We start from the raw sequence: 18,155 nt of genomic DNA, 5'->3' as shown, positions 1-18,155 counted from the left end.
ATGTAAGTAAAACCCTGCCTAATTCTCACCTTTGGATGTTAGAATAATGGCTGCTGCTAATATACTCCTATTCTTCTTACACAGACCAGCATGTTTTGGAAATTTGATCTCCATTCGTCATCGCACATAGATACACTTCTAGAGAGAGAAGATGTAACACTGAAGGAATTGATGGATGAAGAGGATGTTCTGCAGGAGTGCAAGGCTCAGAATCGCAAACTTATAGAGTTTCTGCTGAAGTCAGAATGTTTGGAAGACTTAGTTTCATTTATCATTGAAGAGCCACCTCAAGACATGGATGAAAAAATTCGATATAAGTAGGAAAACTTTTAGGGTTGGGAGGGATTTGGAAGGTGGAAAGAGGAGTTAATAAGTCTTGTTAATTTGATAGTGTGAACCTCTGTGTGGTGTATAGTACAGTATTTATGTGTTTTAGATTAAATATGTCTTCAAGAGGCTTCATAGAACTTTTAAGTAGATCATTCTAATATATGCATAGTTTTCAAATGGAAGCTTCTTGTCCACAAATTTTTCCAAAACGAGTTCATGTCCAAAGGAGTTGCAAAAAAAAAAAATGTCCAACCAGAACTCAAATGAGTTGTGATTAAGAAAGTAGTTGAATGAAAAACCCTTTTTGGGTAGTTTAACTGAATGGTTAGCTTTGTTTTGTTGACTTGTAAGATGTTTTGGAGATTCCTTTTAGAAGATTTGTAGTACTTCTTGGAAGAATGTCCTTAGGGTCTAAATGCTGATGTTTTCCTTTCCAGAGTATAGGCATGACTTCTGGCTTGTTGAGAAGGTTCAAACTCAAAATCCATCTAGCAGTTTGCAGAAAAGCAGTTATACTGCTTTTAGCCTATTGTAACCATACAAAAACAGCGTTTTTTTCTTAATGGTGTGTTAAAATGTGAAATAAGCTACACTCTTTGTTGCAGAACTTCATCATTTCTGGTAAACCAAGCCTACTGTAAATGTTTCTAATAGACTTGGAAATTGAAGCAAATAAGGCGTCAGTACTTGAAGAGATGGATTTAACAATGTATCTTGAAATGAAAGCTTGCTCTTTCCTTTCTCAGCTTCCCTACTGGTGTTCTGTTGTTACTGAAGATTGAAGTAGTGCCCTTTTAAAATGAAAACAGAGCTTATAGGCTGAATGTGCACTTTTATTACTTTGTGTTAGTTTGCTCCTTTAGTGTAGACCAACCCTGCATGAAAATTTAGTCAGATGCATTACCAGGTTCTGAATTCAGTGCTGGAAGTATGAGAACTCTGAAGTATGAGTGATGGATAATTTTTTTTTCCCCAGATACCCAAACATATCATGTGAGCTGCTTACATCTGATGTCTCACAGATCAATGATAGGTTGGGAGAAGAAGAATCCTTACTCCTGAAATTGTACAGCTTCCTCTTAAATGAATCTCCTCTAAACCCTCTACTGGCCAGTTTCTTCAGCAAGGTGTTAAGTATTCTTATCAGCAGAAAACCAGAACAGGTAAGTATTTGCAAACTCACCAATTTTACAACACTGTAGTACTCAGCAATTCTGCTCTAAGACTACATGATTGAGGGATAGCAGCAGAGTCAAAAGAGAACATTCAGGTTCCATCCTAGCTGAAGACACCTTTTCACTATGCACACGATTAAAAAATGCACTTGGATGAGTAGGATGTATTTGATTCAGATTTGCCTGAGCTATTTATGCAATCAGTGTGCGAGTGCCTACCTTTTGGCTTAGCTTAGCTCAGTGTTTTGTGTGATCATATTTGCATTTACTGCTGTTAAAAGCAAATGTAAATGACTTGAATCAGTGAGAGTGATTCTGACTTGGTGTGAAGAATTATTCAGAACAAGGATAAAAACATTTGGAGTCCTTGCTCAGAAATGCATTTGTACTCAGGGCATGTGGTCCAGTACTGCAAACAGCTACAATGATTTGACCCTTAAACCTGAAATACTGTTTGTATTAAGAGCTTTGCTGTGTTGAGCTTTGCCCACTAAGCAGAGATGAGACTGGTTCATGTCAAAAAGAAAACCTGACTCTGTGTTGAATTATAAGTAGATTATGGTCAGCAAGTTTGGTTTGAGGGGAGACTCAGGCCACGACACACTGCATGTGGTATGGACCGGCCCTGTGCCATTTTTGCTGTTCGCTGCCTGAATTTTATTTTATCTTATCTTGTACTGCAGGCTTTAAGTGACAGAAGTGTTTAAGAAGTTCTTATCTGTTTTGTCAGTTTGGTAGGAAGGTAAAATTAAAAGTGGTTGGTGTAATTTATCATGTAAAATACATGAAGCAAAGATAAGCTTACTTTTTAATTTCCAGATTGTGGATTTTTTAAAGAAGAAGCATGATTTTGTAGACCTCATTATTAAGCACATAGGGACCTCTGCTATCATGGACTTGTTGCTCAGGCTACTGACTTGCATAGAACCTCCACAACCCCGGCAAGAAGTGCTAAATGTAAGTAAAATGTCACAGAACTTCTATCTGACATTTATGAACTCTAGCCTGGCTTAGCTTCTGCTGGCTTTACTAAGTTTATTTCTTGAATATACTTAAATTTGGTTTGTGGGTTTTTGTTTGTTTGTGTTTTGTTTTTTTTTTTTTTTTTTTTTTTTTTTTCCGGATCTGTCAGTACTTTTCCAATGAAACCCCAGCGCTGCTGGGGGCAACTTAGAACCTGAGTGGCTGGTCTCTTCCCCATTCTTCAATATCTAACTTTTACCTGGCAGATATAATTTTAAAATTGTTTTGGACCTTACCAAACGCAATTTTGGCATCAAAGTTTGCTGAAATTAGCTGAAGATTTTTTTTTTTTAACTGTGGCTCAGAAATCTGATTTTTTTTTTCTGAAGTACCTAATAGTTATTTAGAAGTATTGACCTCATGACTTGTGGTAGTTGTCAAAAGGCTACCTTCAATTTCATTTGTTCATTTAGTTTGTTCACTCTGGAAAAATTCTTGTTAACATGCACAAACATTTTTACAGTGGCTGAATGAGGAGAGAATTATCCAGCGGCTTGTGGAAATCGTACACCCATCTCAAGATGAAGATGTAAGTATTGGTATGAAGATGTAAGTATTGGTCTGATGATGCCTTGGACTGGCTACCTAGAACAGAGGCTAGACAGAGGTAGAGAATAAAGTGGGTGTTTCTTAAAGGCCTTTAACAGATACACCTTGGGCAGGGCAGGAGCCTTGCAGAGGCTTCACCCAAGATGGATACTGGTCTCAAGTTTTCTCTGACAGATATAAGTTTAGTCTACTTGCTTATCAGAGGTTAATTGTCCAATTGTAGCTCCAGGTAACGAAGTCACATGGCTCCAGTTTACTTCTGCCCCAGATTCACTTTTGTTTGTACTTTTCTGGCCTGAGGTTGTGATGGTGACTTTGGTTCTCAGACCTAGAAGGATTTTGTCTGACCAAACTGTGAAGAGAGCTTACTAACACTCTGTATGAAGTTCAGAGTTATACACTAATTCATACTTATTACTGTATTCTAAAATCCCAAATTCCAAACCTTTCAGTGTGGTATTACATGCTTCTATTCAAACTACACACCAGTGATTCTAGTTCAATTTTGGAAGCCTTCTCCAAGGCCTCAGGTCAAAAGCAGTGCTCTTTTGGGAGTCAGTGCCTGACAGCACAGAAAGTTCAAAACTCCCCATTTCCAGGGTTCCAACAGTACAGGGTCTGAAAAATGTAAAAGCTGAAACTTAAGGCATCAATGGCACTCTCCTGGGTGTATGTTCAGCTGTACAGCATGGTGTTAGAACTTTTAGTTTTACTGTTTTCTGCTTGCTTTTTTCAGTAAGCTGATTTCAGTTTTAAGTGTGGTTATGTGTCTCAAAGGAAGGTTATGTGGTTTTGTTCACCTCCCTGCCTCCTTTTTGAGATCCATATAAAAGCCTTAGGGATACTTACAATTGTTGGAAGATTCATCTCTCATGTTTTGCCACCTTAACGTTGAAAATAGATTCTTGTCTCGTGCTTCAAGGGTTTTTTTGTTTTGTTAAAGGCTAGTTATGGCATAAAGCTACTGCCTGAATGTTTTTTGGGTAGTAGAGCTCTTGTCCATGTTGAAACTTTCGCCTTTTTTAGCCGAAGAATTAGAGTCCAGCATGTTGTTCTTGTAGTGAAAATGGCTGTTTTTCCATTTCAGAGGCATTCAAATGCATCACAGTCACTCTGTGAAATTATTCGTCTAAGCAGAGACCAGATGCTACAAGTACAGAACAGTTCAGAGCCAGATCCACTGCTTGCAAGTTTGGAGAAGTAAGTTGGTTTAAATTTTTCATTTTATTCTCACTTCAGAAGAAACTAGTTTTTAAATTTTGACCTTGAAAAATCTTCAGAAATGGCAAGCTCTTTTGAGGTGAATTTTCTTGACTACCCATCTGTTGTTTGTGTAATGAAAAATAACTTGGCAAGTAAGCAGAGCACACCTGGGAGATTTTCTGTTGGGGAATGTGAGACAGGAGTTGTGTCATTAAATTATTTCCTGTGCTGCCCAATTGAATGGTATCTTATATGTGGAGGTCAGATTGATACTGTGCAGACTAAATACAGGAGACTTCAGCTTTGTTCTGTTAGTTGTTTAAGTTAATCTAAGTGTATACTTCTGCCAGGTGAGATTCTCCTGTATTTCCTTCTCCCTTTTTTGTATGTGGGCAAATGGTAGTTACTTCTGCTAACAGCTATGTCCTGAAGTGGTTTCATCTGTTGCCAATGCTTTTCTTTTCAGACAAGAAATCATAGAGCAACTTCTGTCTAATATTTTTCATAAAGAAAAAAATGAATCTGCAATAGTCAGTGCAATCCAAATCCTATTGACCTTACTTGAGACAAGACGACAGACGTAAGTGTTATTATTTCACTTGGTTGATGCCTGCAGTAGCAAATGCCTTCCTTGTGCTTGTGACTAAACCCTTTCTGTGACCTGTTGTAGCTGAAGGAGTAAAATGGACAAAGTTACTAGTCTTTCTGCAGCTTTTTCTAGTATGAGTACCAGCAGACAGATCAGACTAAATACCTTTCATCAGTTTGTTTCTGGATGCAGGTATTGGACTAAATAAGTATAGTGCACTAAATATTGACTTTTAAAAAGTTACTTGTAATATTATTGCAACTTCATTTGGAGAAACAGCTGAACAGATCTGTCTGGTACATCCAGCTTATGTTGTTTGCGATAGACAAATGAAGCTCTATCTGTTTCAGTAAAGCAGATTGCAGTTTGTAATCCCAAAACTATTTTGGGGATTTCAGGCACAGTATACCTAGAAATACTAGGGCTAGTGTTTTGGAAAATCTCTTTGTTCAACCATTATGTTACCCGTAATTTTTACGTGTGTGCAACCCTATGTTTTTGTATTTTTTTCCTGTTTTTTTCACATCCTTTCAGAACTGTTACATACCACAGATATTTTGCAACTAGTTTTGGTACTAATTACCAAATTTTGCTTATGTGCTTTTTAGATTTGAAGGCCATATAGAGATCTGTCCTCCAGGCATGAGCAATTCCACTTATTCTGTCAACAAAAGTGTTTTAGAAGCCATAAAAGCACGACTTTCATCCTTCCATGAGCTCCTACTTGAGCCTCCCAAAGTAAGTGAAATCCTGTGTTAACAAATTAATTGAAGCAAAACGCACCATGGGTTTGTTTTAGGCAGATTATAACAAACAAAACCCAGTCTGACAACTTTTAGGCAAACACCCAGGCTACTTCCTTGCCTGTTGTGAGCCTTGGCTCAGACAAACTGTAATAATGAACAGCAATGTTTTGTGCTTTTCCAGCACAAACTTTGTTTAATTAGCAAAGTAACCTTGGAGCAATTACTTCTTTCTAAAAGCAACAAAAAGGAATTTGCTATATATTCTCAAAGGAGGTCCTGTTTTCTGCTTGGAAATCCAGCCTGGATAGGAAACATGGACTATAGATACTGCATTGTTTGCAACTTTGGAATGGCCCACATTAGGCTCGTGCAATTCTCTTGACTTTCCCAGGACCTAAGTAGACTAGCTCCATGACACATCCCTGCACTCTATGCATTTTAAATTCCTTGGGCTTTTTAACTGATTTAAGCAAGTTACCTATGTCATGGTCTTGCCAAAGATGAAAAAAAAAAAGGTATAAATAGGGGGTTTACCTGTGATCCATTTGTATTTACTACTCACATTTTCACTGGCAGAATTTCAGGTGGAACACTGCACCCTGAACTGAGTGCTGCAGATTTTAACAGAGAAATGAACATGAAATTGTTTTTAAACATATGAAGTTAGGGTTGCTGAGGCATTATAATTCAGACTGTCCACCTAGCTATCCTGTGTATGTTGTGGTAATGTAGAATATAGCTGGATTAATGAGTGAGAATTATTTCTGAGGAGCTATCTCCCAATTCCTGTCAAAGTTGAATAGGCTTAATCTACTTTGAGATCCTGCTTGTAGTTAGCATTTTTTTTCACCAAGTTGTTGCTTTTGTGTGGCTGGTTTTAGTATTTCCTGTCTGTGGAATTAAAATAAGCTACAGTTATGTGGAATTAAAAATAGGGTTTTTTTGCAGGATGAGGGTAAGACAGTTGCTCAAGGACTAAGTGTATCCATTTTTAAGCACTACTCAGTCATTGTGTATCTAATAATGCTAAGATGATTTTTTTTTAAAAGACATTTTAATGGGTTTATTTATTAAACTTTTTTCTTTTTCAGAAAAGTGTCATGAAGACAACCTGGGGTGTACTGGATCCACCTGTAGGAAACACTCGTTTGAATGTGATTAGATTAATATCTAGCCTTTTACAGGCAAATACAAGCAGTGTGAATCAGGAGCTTATAGAACTTAACAGCATAGGAGTAATACTGGTAAGAACTTTATGCTGTCTACTTTATGTTTATGGATTGCTGTTAAGATCTTGTCTGCTTTTTCTGACTGCAGATAATTTTCCAGTCTAACTTATTTTCCAGCCTAATTTTTCGGCACCTTTGTATTGTGCTGTTTGGTTTAAGATGTGATTGCTTGGTTTAAGAACTTTTAATAATAGATTTTAGTGTTAATCAATCTGAGGTCAGTGTTTTCCTCTGACCACTTGGCTGGTTCTTACTTGGTACACCTTCATAATTACATGGTTTGCTTACTAATCTTACTTTCAACTGGATGTTCTTGAGTTTTCAGCTGTGTTCAAAGCTTCATTGCTATTTTCATTTTTTCATTAAGTTGTTCCCTCAAAGCCCTTTTTTTCTCACTTAATATATGGCCTACAAAATGGTATTGCAGCAGTGTCCTGTAAAGGAACAGTTATTCTTGGTAGCTTGTGCTCCTTTAAACCTCCAAGCCAGGTGGTGTGCAACAGAGTCACCTAACTCATTACTCTTTGCTAATGTGAACATGTACTTTGAGTACTTCCTAACTCATACTTCCACTATAGCAGATGTATTCTTTGTGTTTAGGTTCACCCAAGAAATCTGAACGTTGGTGGATTAAAAAATAACTAGCAAATCATGTAGAACTTAAGCTAGTTACTGAATAACAATATGTAAACTTCTAAGTTGGCAGTTGTAAGCTTAAAGTGTAAATACCTTCTCTTCCCTGATTTTAGTCCAAAGCCCCTTTTTCCTGTGACTTATTATTACAGTGTGATTGAAATGTTTTCATCTCAGATTTTCTTCACAATTGGGTGACGAAGACGGGTACTAACTTTCATACAAATAGCTGACTTAGCTGTTTTCTTAAAAAACTGCACAGCTTAAGTTTTTCCTAGATCCCTTGTCTAAGGGAATACTTGCGTATTCTTGTAAATATGTTTTTTTGTAAACTATTTCAGTGAGGTTTGAACCTACTTTTCTGATGCAGGTTTTAGGTAAGGAAAAAAGTAGTTGTAGCCATAGAAACATCAGTGCTTCATGCTGTTTGCTGAAAAAGCACATTTTTTACTGGGCAGACTTGACTTAGGAAAAGTAATGGAAGAATGTCTTTAGTTTAAGAGGACTGAAGATAGATTGAAGACCTTTAGCTGTACTTTGAATGAGACTGAAATTGTTCAATACTGTTCCAATCTACACAGATTTCCAGAACTCACTACATTTTACCAGTCATTTGAATTTTGCAATGAGTAGCCTAAAATGACTAGGCTTGGCAAAAATCTTTCCTGTGTTTGACAGAAAAAATGGGGAGAAGCAGGAACTTGACTAAATGGATGCTGTTCATTGTATCTCAGCCTCAGTATTTGTCTTATGCTTTGTTAGTAATCTTAAACTGTTTCTACATTATCTGAGGTATTGGATGATGTTGGGTTTGAAACAGGTTGATACAATTTCATAAGGAATCTCACTGAGGTGAGGAGCACATGTATAAAAGGGTATTATAGATACTAGGAAGGTTAAATGAACTCAAAAAAGTCAAGGACTTCTAAGGTCATAAATAACATTTCTGACTCTGGGACTTTCTGGCTTGCAGCTGGCAGAAGGAATGTAAGTGGGGAGCATTATTTCTCCCTGTCTTCATGGTCTGAAAGTGACCCCTGCAATAAATCCTGTTAGTTGCATTCTTGTTCTGATCCAGTATAATAATCCTTGCATTCAGATAATGGCAAGCACAAAAGTTATTGATTTTTTGGGTCACAAAAGTTCTCTTGTGCAGTAATACTTAGTGTAGAACTTAAAAAAATTATTTCATTGTAGTCATTCACATGGTTAGGTGGGTGAGACTATTGGTCATGTTTAATGCAAAGATCTTGGTTTGTGTAAATCTCGGTGAATTTGTTTTTCAGGACATGTTTTTTAAGTATACGTGGAATAACTTTTTACATACTCAAGTAGAAATCTGTATTGCATTGATTCTTGCAAGTCCTCTTGAAAACACAGAAAATGGCACAATTACAGATCAGGATTCCAGTGGGGACAATCTCTTACTGAAACATGTAAGTTGTGTTTTGCAAATCTCTTGAATTTTCCTGTTTACATACAGTTAATTTTACATAAAATACACCCCAATTCTACTTAATGTATAGAATGAAAAAGAATGTCTGGTTTTACTTAAAATGTTAGTTTAGGGTTTTAAATCTGTAACTGCTATAGAGAGTAGGTATTTTTTTGTTGCTCCAAATGAGCATGGTGAAGGGCTGCAAGTATTCATTTTTTCAGAAGTTCCTCCTATTTTTGAGGCTAAAAATTGCTATTTCAATAGCTTTATGCTACTACAACAACTCAGCACGTAGAAAGAGGAGTAGAGTTAATGCAAGTTTCAGGTTGTCATCTGACTGCTGGACTTTGAACCCTTGATGACAGTATGTATTCTGAATGTGAAATTAATAGTCTTGCAGACTTCAGTATCAGCTGTAAAATGCATAAATAGTGTTCTGTTTTACTGCTACTAAGCATATTTTGCTTTTTTGACAGCTCTTCCTTAAGTGCCAATTAATAGAAAGAATACTTGAAGCGTGGGAGATGAATGAGAAGAAACAGTGAGTAATTAGTTGCCTCATTCCCTGCAGTTGTGAATAAGACTTGTGAAATGAATGTATTACTAATTCAGAAGTGATCTAGCCAGTTCTCTAAGATGACTTTCATGTTAATATTTGGGTTAAAGCTTTCTCTTGTACTTTTTGATAGCATTCTTTTTCCTGTGACTATTTGAGAGCACAAGTGTTGTAATTCTTGCCATGTTTAAGATATTACTATGATCTTGAAAGTTTACCCATGTTCAAGTACAGAAACATAATGTCAGTTTTGAGGGGACAGGAGATACTTTTCCCCAGTAGGTGGTTGAAAATCACTTGTGAACACATCAGAGCATATCACATACTGGGGAGCACCAGACTCTTAAATAGTAGAAGCCAATTCCTCAGCAATGGAATACCTTCTAAAATTATGTGTTTGAAAGGATGTAAGCTTCAAGTAGCTAATATTGTCTGAAACTGTTTTTGTCGCAGGAGAAAAAATCCTTAGTCATCAACTGAGGTGGTAAAAGGTTCTCACGAAGGCCAAATAATTTAGCTCTGGAGATACTGAACAGTAAATGTTAGTTCTGACCTGTCAAAATATTGAATTAACTAACTGGGGTAGTGCTACTGGGTTGATGGAAAGTTGAGACAGTTCCACTCCCCAAAACATTCCTGTTCCTATCTTAAGTGATTCAGATAGTAAATATATGGCTAATGTAACTGACCTGGAAATAAGGATGGTGAAGAGATGGGGTAATAAAAAAAGGAATGTACTAAATTTAACTGTAGAAAACATGCTCTCCTGAATGTCTTCCATTTTATATCAATTCTCCTGAGGTTATAGAGAATTGCCAACTTTACTGGCAATTAGGTTCTCGAAGGAGAGAAATATGAAAAGTTTTCTCTGCAATTCCAATGTAAAACTTAAGTTTTACTTGGATAAGATTGTTCTTGATCCAGTGCTTACCATATGAACGATTTAATTAAATATTTAGTCTCACATTTGGGAATACTGATGAAGAAAATAGTGTTTCAAACCTTAGGTAGTGCTTTTACCTGGAAACAGGCTTGTAATGAATTCACTCCTTTATCCAGTTTTGTACAGGTGTGGCTCCAGCTGTAAAGGATAAATCTTTAAGGGTACTTTTAGCTTAGCTGTTTCAGGAAATGGTTATTTTTTTAGTCCTTTTGTATTCTATCACTTAAGCAGCTCTAGGAGCTTAAGGGTGACTGTTTTCTGCTGGTAAAAATCTGACATAGTACAAGTTGTTTGGTTCACTGGGATTAATAAGCATTTGCTAACAAAAGATAACAGTTGTATTCCAGACTTTCTGGCTAGGCAGAGACAAGTCAGTCTAGTTTGTCAAATAGAAGCACTCTGTGTCATATCCTGTATTAGAAACTATAACCTTTGCTATTACTATGTGCTGCTTGTTTTGAATGTGCTTGTTACCTAACCAAGCTGTAAGCAGTGTGGTAGTTTATTCATGATATCTTGCATAGGCATAACACAATTTCAGTTACCTCCTGTGTTAGATGATGATCGTGGCAAACAAAATCATGTGATCTGTGTGTGCATAACAAGGTACTTCAGAAGCTGCTGTCGCTTTACAAAGATTTTAATCATGGGAGGTTTGTCTAGCTGGGTGAGAGGGTCTTTCTTGGCTGTTGTTTAAAACACAAAACCTTAAACTGCAGCAGCAAAAGTTTGGTTGGCTTGTAGCCAAATGCTAGAGAATCAGTTCAAGCTGGACCTCGCCACCGTTGCTATTTAGTCAGATTTAGAATGGTTCCAATTGGCAGTAGGCGTTCAGAGCACTACTTAAAGTCTGGTAATTCCTGTTTCTGCAGAGCAGTTCTGTGTGAAATATTTAAATGGATTTTTAATTTTAGTTTTGGTAAGCATCTAAATGTTTCTAAATTTCAGGAAAGCGATGACCCTAACTTAGTGTATGCTACATACAGTGATAAGAAGCCCTGAAATATTAAAACATATTTAAGAATGCTTTTCCCTTTTGATCATGGGCTGAAAACTCTGAGGGAATATTTGGTGTTTTGGGTTTTGTGAAATACTCTCAGCAACAGAAATTTACTTAAAATTCTGAATCAGTTGCTAAGTCTACCATTATTTTGCTAATGCTGTGCATTTTGCTTTCTGTACACAAGCGGTACAAACACCTGTATGTCCTTTTTGATACTTGATTGTATTGTTAAGTTTAAGGCTTGTTAAGTCTCCTAAACTGGCTCAGTGAAGTCAAACCACTTGATATTTTAAATTCTTAAGTATCTTTGTCAACCAGTAGTTTTAGGATGCAACTCTAACTTAAGAAACCCAGTTCATTGTCTTGTGTAACATCTTGAGTCTGGCGGTGTTGCACAGCACAATACAGTGTCAGAGATGGTCTGAGTATGGCACTTGAACTCCCGGTTTCTTGCAGGGCTGAAGGAGGAAGGAGGCACGGCTACATGGGTCACCTGACAAGGATAGCAAACTGCATTGTGCATAGTACAGATAAGGGGCCAAACAGCACACTAGTCCAGCAGCTCATCAAAGGTATGCATTCATGGACTTAATTTTATCTTCAGGGCTTTCATTATCAAATGCTGAAGAAATTAGGCAAATTTAAATTAGAAGGCAGCTGTTGGATTAAAGAAGAAAATAACTGGGTTACTTCTGAAGCATTCAATTTGAAGCTGTCATCCTTAAACAAATGCTTAAATATTTTCATTTCAAGCAGGGTTAAAGCTTCTTGAAATAGGTGCAAAGAGGTGCTGACCTGCTTAATTTGGACTTGTTTGCTAGATGGAGTTAGATTTATGGATTTAGGGGGATGTATATGTTCTTACCAGTATTTTTGGTAGAGCAGAAAAAATATTTGAAAATTAAGTGATGCTTCATTGTTGATAGTTTCTAATTGGTTTGGTTTCTTTGTTTCCTGTGCTAGAGCTTCCAGAGGAGGTCAGAGAGCGATGGGAAACATTCTGCACAAACTCTTTAGGAGAAACCAACAAGAGGAATACAGTGGATCTGGTAAGTAGTGATGGGTAAGATATGAAAATTGCTGCTACTTTACTTAGACAGTTTCTTTTTGTCAGCAGCATTGTCAGTGTTCCAAAATCCAGCGTACTTGTAAGGAGTCCCTCTAGTTGCTGAGCTATGGAACTGATTATTCTTTAATTTACTTTTCAGCTAAAGCCATATTACTAATATTTGTGCAGGCATAATGCAGACAATCAGCTTGTAATAGCTAACTGGCTCATTACCTAGTGTAGCTAATTCCAGACAATCTGCAAGGAGGAGGACTTCTTTACCTCTTCAAGGTAGTGTCCTTGAAAACTCCTGTCTGCTTGAGAGTACAAACTAAAAGTGCAGGAGTCAGTGTTGATTGCTTTATCTGCAGGACGTAAATGACCCAGTACAAGTTTAACAGAAGACTGCTACCTGCATTCCACTGCCTGTGCTACTGACCTTGCTTGAATAACTTTGCTTATTGTTGTGCACCTGCCACATTTCTTCTGCATGCAGCTGTAGCGAGTACACTTTTGGAGAAACGCTTAAGTAGAGGAGATTTGTGTAATAATGTTAAAAATACAGTCTTAGGGTAATCACTTGGAGACTTTAATGAGCAGAGGCAGTTCCCAATGTCAACAGACCAATTAATGAATTTTATTTTACCTAACTTCTCCAGGAATGTAGTGCTTTGCATGTGGCTTCATTAACTTGTGCTAGTCCTATGTTACTTGGACTATAATTAATTGTTAAATTTACTATTTCAAAATAAATATTAACTAGAGCATGATGTTAACAGGTGTCAATAGAAGGAACAGGAAATTTCTCTGAAAATGTGCAACTTGTGAATAAGACCAAAAGATGTACATAAGGCATTTTTTCTTGAGCCAATGAATGCAAAGAAGTGTGTAGGGTTTGCAGATTTTTTTTTCCTCTGGGTAGAAACTATATCTTGGTCAAGACCAAGAGAAGGATCATGTAAAGAGGAAGAATTTTAGGCTTCAAAAATGGTACTAATTGGCTCTTTAGGTACATAATCATGTGCTTGGAGGTACTTGAAAACTTACCTTCAAACTCCACAGTTTTCAGTAGAATAGAAAGACAAAGAATTAAAACAGTTTGTTTTATCTGAAATAAACAAATACAATGTATACTATGCTAATGACCTAATTTCTTTGTATAGGTTACTACCTGCCACATTCATTCTTCCAGTGATGATGAAATAGACTTTAAAGAAACTGGCTTCTCACAGGATTCTTCTTTGCAGCAGGTGAGTTGAATTCTTTTAACAGCTTAAGTTGCTCTTTCTAGAAAAGTAAATTAGGACATTTTTTGAAACGCGGTGGAACTTTTATTTTGTGTCAAAAACAAATACAAATCTAGAAAATTTAAATTTAAACCTAGACATGTGTGCATGCACACAGCTGTGTCTTACCAGACTCATAAGCATCTCTTTGAATTCTTTTTCTTATAGTAAGTGGGAGCCTAGTGGCACAAAATTGCCAATAGATCACTTAGATGGAATCAGATGTTTTAGATGGCATTATTTGTCTGGGTTACTAACCACAATCTTTCAGATCACTAACAGCTGTGTAGTAACTGCCTAGTCTAATACTGGCTTTGGTATTTTATGCATTTTCTGTAGTTTTATAATAAGTAATTGCTTGTCTAAGTTTAAATTGTGGGTGGTGGCTCAGTCTTAAAGAATCTGATGCATTTTTATCTGATTAAGTGCTTTTGTACCTGTAAGGTGCACCTGTACAAAAACTTGATAAGTTGGGTGCTATCTGTAGCAGCTTTAGTGAGAAAGTAAGATCTTCTAATATCTCTGTGCTTTTCATGCATCCCCTTAGTGACCTGCTGTGCCTAGGCAATCCCAGCAGTTCCAGGTAGTTAATCTGGAGAAATGCAGATGGTCCAGTGCTGCTTCTTTCAAGTTTGTCTTGCTGTATACCTCCTCCTTTTATATATATTTTCTTTTTCCTTCAGTTTTCATAATGCCTTAATCTAAACTTGGGGTTTTTTTATCGTTCTTTTGTTTTCTTTCCATATTCACGTTATTCAACTTTACCACCATAGTGTCCCCTCAGCTACCTGGGCAAGGAACCAAGAATTGACATGACAGCTTTATTTCCTAGAATATCTTAGTGTTGGCTGACTTTACACATGGAAATAACATTATTAAAAGTCCCTAGAGGATGTGCAGTAATTTATAATTTAATTATAGTCCTGGGAAATAAGAGACAAAAGCTATTGTTGTAGATAGATGATGCCCACATGTACTTTAGTGTATATACTGATCTGCTGGCAGTTGACACTGTCATCCTTATTTAAAAAAGCAGCTCAGTTGTGTCAGTGACACTGCACTGAGATGTAAAATGCTCCATGGTTTCATTCTTCTAATATTTAATAGATTCTGCTGGTGTGTGTGGCCAAGACTGATTTTGCTAGTGATACCTGCATAATAAATATGTGACTGTACTTTAGTATCTATATATAGTTTACTATTCTGGTTCTTACTATTTATAACTTCATGTTATTTTATGCAAGGCAGCTTTTTCTTTTATATAGTGTTGTTGCTCTGTTTCTTTGGGGTCCGTTTGGGAAGATGCTGGCTACTGTGATTAAACTACAGATTTAACTTTTTTCTTGAAAGCTGTTAGATTGACTTTCAAGTCAGTAAATGTAAGTAGGGTTGTAGTTGATGCTGCCTTTCAAAATTCAGAGGTTAAGACAAATCCTTTTCCTGTCCTTTTATGTTTAGTTTAGATAAGACTTTTATTTCTTTGAAGCAAAATGGGCAAATAGATTTTAGAGTATTAGTAGAATCATTATATCACTGTCGTTGGTCCTGGGGTTGCCAGGCCTTTTCTGATTATCAGATGCAACAAATGACGTCCAATTTTATTGACCAGTTTGGCTTCAACGATGAGAAGTTTGCTGATCAAGATGACATTGGCAAGTGAGTATAATATTACACTGAATTTGGCTATAGTCTTGTGAGATCTCTTTCTTACTGTGTTTTTTGCTGTGGTATTGCTGATAAGTACAATAATTTACTGATGTGAAGCAGTTGCCAGTCAGTCCTGTCTTTTTGTGCCATCTGTGTGTATTGATAGAAACCTCCCTAAACAGAAGAAAGCAACAGCTTCTCTTCTTTTTCTAATCTCCTGGTTGTGCCAGTGTTGAGAATGCTGTGCTTGTGAACAAAAAACTGAATTAAACTGGCTTTTAACAGAGTCTTTTTAACAGAGAGCTATGGCTATAGTCTCAGGTGAAAGATGAGGAAATGAGAACAGTCTTTGTCAGGTTAAAAAGCCCCAAATGAAACAAAAACCAGCACACAACAGAAAACACTCTTCACAAAAGCTGCTATCTTTTTTTTGTAAGTATATGGATGTAATAAAGGGAAGAGGGGAGAATAGGGGATCTTGCTGATGGTAGAGTTAAACATGGTTTTTATAAGATTCATGGCTTGGGGTGCCAGAGCATGCAGGTAGGAATAAAAAGCATTACTTCAAGATGGTTTTTAGAAGGATTTTTTTATAATAATCTCAGTGCTCTTCTATAAGAGATATGCTTAGTATCATTTACTGTGTGTAGTAAGTGATGTCTGACTGAAGCTTGTATCTTCCATTCAGCACTGCTGCCTTTTTACATCACAAAACTTGTTGAGATTAGAGATTAAGATATGATGGTAGAGGAAGTAACACAGGATTTGTTAGAATCAAGTGGATTTTGGCAAGGATAGGAGTTAGAATTCCTTTAAGTTCATGCCTTTGGAAGTCTGTTCTCTTGGTAGAAACATGACTACTTGTGTAAAGAGGTCTCAAGACCTGTGACAGGTACTCTAAGGATGTACTCATGAGTTGAATTAAGCTGTAGGTGAAGTTGCTTTGAAGTTATGCCTTCTGTGCAAGACTCAGTTGCGCACTGAGTTCCCTACATGGCTTTGTACAGTAGTTCAGATGGTGTCTTGTGTAGTCATACAGTCACACTTGTGACTTAGGTTCCTTTAGAGCACTTAACCTTTTTCCCTGCTTCTTAATGCAGTGAATATTAGGGAAGGAGCAGTGTGTGCTCTACTTAATGCACTCATGGCTAGACAAACAATATATGAACTCTTCTGATATGTAAAGATGTGTCAAGCCCAATATGTAGCATTATTTCTGGGAAAATACTTCAGTGATAGGTTAAAAAAATGTTTGTGGGGTTCTTTTGTTAGGAAACAGAATTTCATACCATTTTTCAATTTGTCCCTTCCTGTTGACAAGGCCCTTTAATAGAAGGGTGAAATCCGTTAAAATATCCAAGAACTGCAAATGCATATATTTGCAGGCTTTTGAGGTATTCATGGTAGAGCATAGCCAGATTAGGCTTTCTTTAGACCTAGGTTTTTTCCAGAGCATAGCAATACAATATTTGAGGTTTGGGTACATAATTTCAGTTCTGTTTGTTTAGGCTTGTTGCATACACCTAACTGTAGATGGCAGTGTTCTGTGTTTTTGTTTAAAGTATTTAACAATTAAAAAAATCCCAGGAGTGCCAGGCCTCCTTGGTGTGTAATTTTGACTGTTTTGTATTGGAGACTACTTTGTCTTTTGTCTTCTATTCTTAGATTACTGTAAAATAAGAAACCGAAATGAAAAGTCTTCATGTCACAGTAGAAAATCCTGTTTTATTGAGTGTATTTCTTTTTTTCTTGTAGTGTTTCTTTTGATCGGGTTTCGGACATCAACTTTACCCTCAATACAAATGAAAGTGTAAGTATGTGTTCCAGTACTATCAGAGATATTACTGCCTTTTAAACTTTGGCATGACCTCAAAGTTTTGGCAGTGGTTATATTTACTCATTTTATGTGGAAATCGCTGGAAAATAATTACCCTACCTTATTCCCTTATCATAATTGGAAGACACTGTTATTCTGCTTTTAATAAATATTAAGCAGAATTGCTTCTAATCTGTGAAGCTGGGTTTAAGATTGGTCTTAGATCTGATTTGTGCATGCTGCACACTTGTGTTCTATGATTAGAAGCTATTTAAGTCTTCAGTGAGATTGTAGTGCCACAAAGTAATGACAGTCTCTGAACCTTGATATTATTTGTTGGTTGAGCTGAAATAACCCTCCACTACAAAAAATAAAGTTGGAGTACTTTGTGCTCTGGTTGTCTGAAAGCTCTTTGGGGTCACTCCCACATCCCATTTTTAAACATGATGGAAGGTCCTAAGTGTTCTTTGGTCCATTCAGCTTGTTAGCCAAGTAAAACAAACAACATTGCATATTTTCTTGACAAACTTTAAATTAAGACGTTTTGGTTTTCTGCTGCTTTTAGAGAAATGCTTAAGATTCTCTTTAGAATAGTCATGTATTTTCAAGATGTTTACCAATGTAATGTGGATTTTATTCTTTTGCTGTATTTAGGGCAATATAGCCTTGTTTGAGGCTTGCTGTAAGGAGCGAATACAGCAGTTTGATGATGGTGGCTCTGATGAAGAAGACATTTGGGAAGAAAAACATATTGCATTTGCACCAGAGTCCCAGAGGCGTTCCAGGTGAGAAGGGTGTTTCTCATCCAAATAGCAGTGTAGTGAGCCTGCAGTAATGCGCCTGTCCTCTAGTTCAGTCTGTCTGTTAGTACAGGCTGTCCAGCATAACTAGGTATTTCCATTCTGTGGACAAATGAGTGGACATGTGGCTCTGGTGCTTCG

At 36.8% G+C, this 18,155-nt stretch overlaps 1 protein-coding gene across 3 annotated transcripts in view; it reads left to right on the top strand.

Annotated features, from left to right (window-relative positions):
* The window catches only part of PPP6R3 (protein phosphatase 6 regulatory subunit 3), a 50,461-nt gene that overhangs the window by 21,232 nt on the left and 11,074 nt on the right, over positions 1-18,155 (top strand). For all 3 annotated transcript variants that reach the window (XM_033061739.1, XM_033061740.1, XM_033061738.1), the window contains 16 exons: positions 85-317; positions 1,307-1,493; positions 2,325-2,462; positions 2,992-3,057; positions 4,165-4,277; positions 4,747-4,860; positions 5,478-5,607; positions 6,707-6,859; positions 8,764-8,913; positions 9,392-9,456; positions 11,874-11,989; positions 12,381-12,466; positions 13,629-13,715; positions 15,310-15,407; positions 17,154-17,208; positions 17,869-17,999. In XM_033061739.1, coding sequence (XP_032917630.1) covers positions 91-317; positions 1,307-1,493; positions 2,325-2,462; positions 2,992-3,057; positions 4,165-4,277; positions 4,747-4,860; positions 5,478-5,607; positions 6,707-6,859; positions 8,764-8,913; positions 9,392-9,456; positions 11,874-11,989; positions 12,381-12,466; positions 13,629-13,715; positions 15,310-15,407; positions 17,154-17,208; positions 17,869-17,999 — 1,916 coding nt within the window. In that variant the 5' untranslated portion in view covers positions 85-90. The remainder of the gene's footprint in view (positions 1-84; positions 318-1,306; positions 1,494-2,324; positions 2,463-2,991; positions 3,058-4,164; positions 4,278-4,746; positions 4,861-5,477; positions 5,608-6,706; positions 6,860-8,763; positions 8,914-9,391; positions 9,457-11,873; positions 11,990-12,380; positions 12,467-13,628; positions 13,716-15,309; positions 15,408-17,153; positions 17,209-17,868; positions 18,000-18,155) is intronic.

The sequence above is a fragment of the Catharus ustulatus genome, chromosome 6, assembly GCF_009819885.2.
Source record: "Catharus ustulatus isolate bCatUst1 chromosome 6, bCatUst1.pri.v2, whole genome shotgun sequence".
NCBI classification, from domain to species: domain Eukaryota; kingdom Metazoa; phylum Chordata; class Aves; order Passeriformes; family Turdidae; genus Catharus; species Catharus ustulatus.
This window is presented reverse-complemented; position numbering and strand designations above follow the sequence as displayed.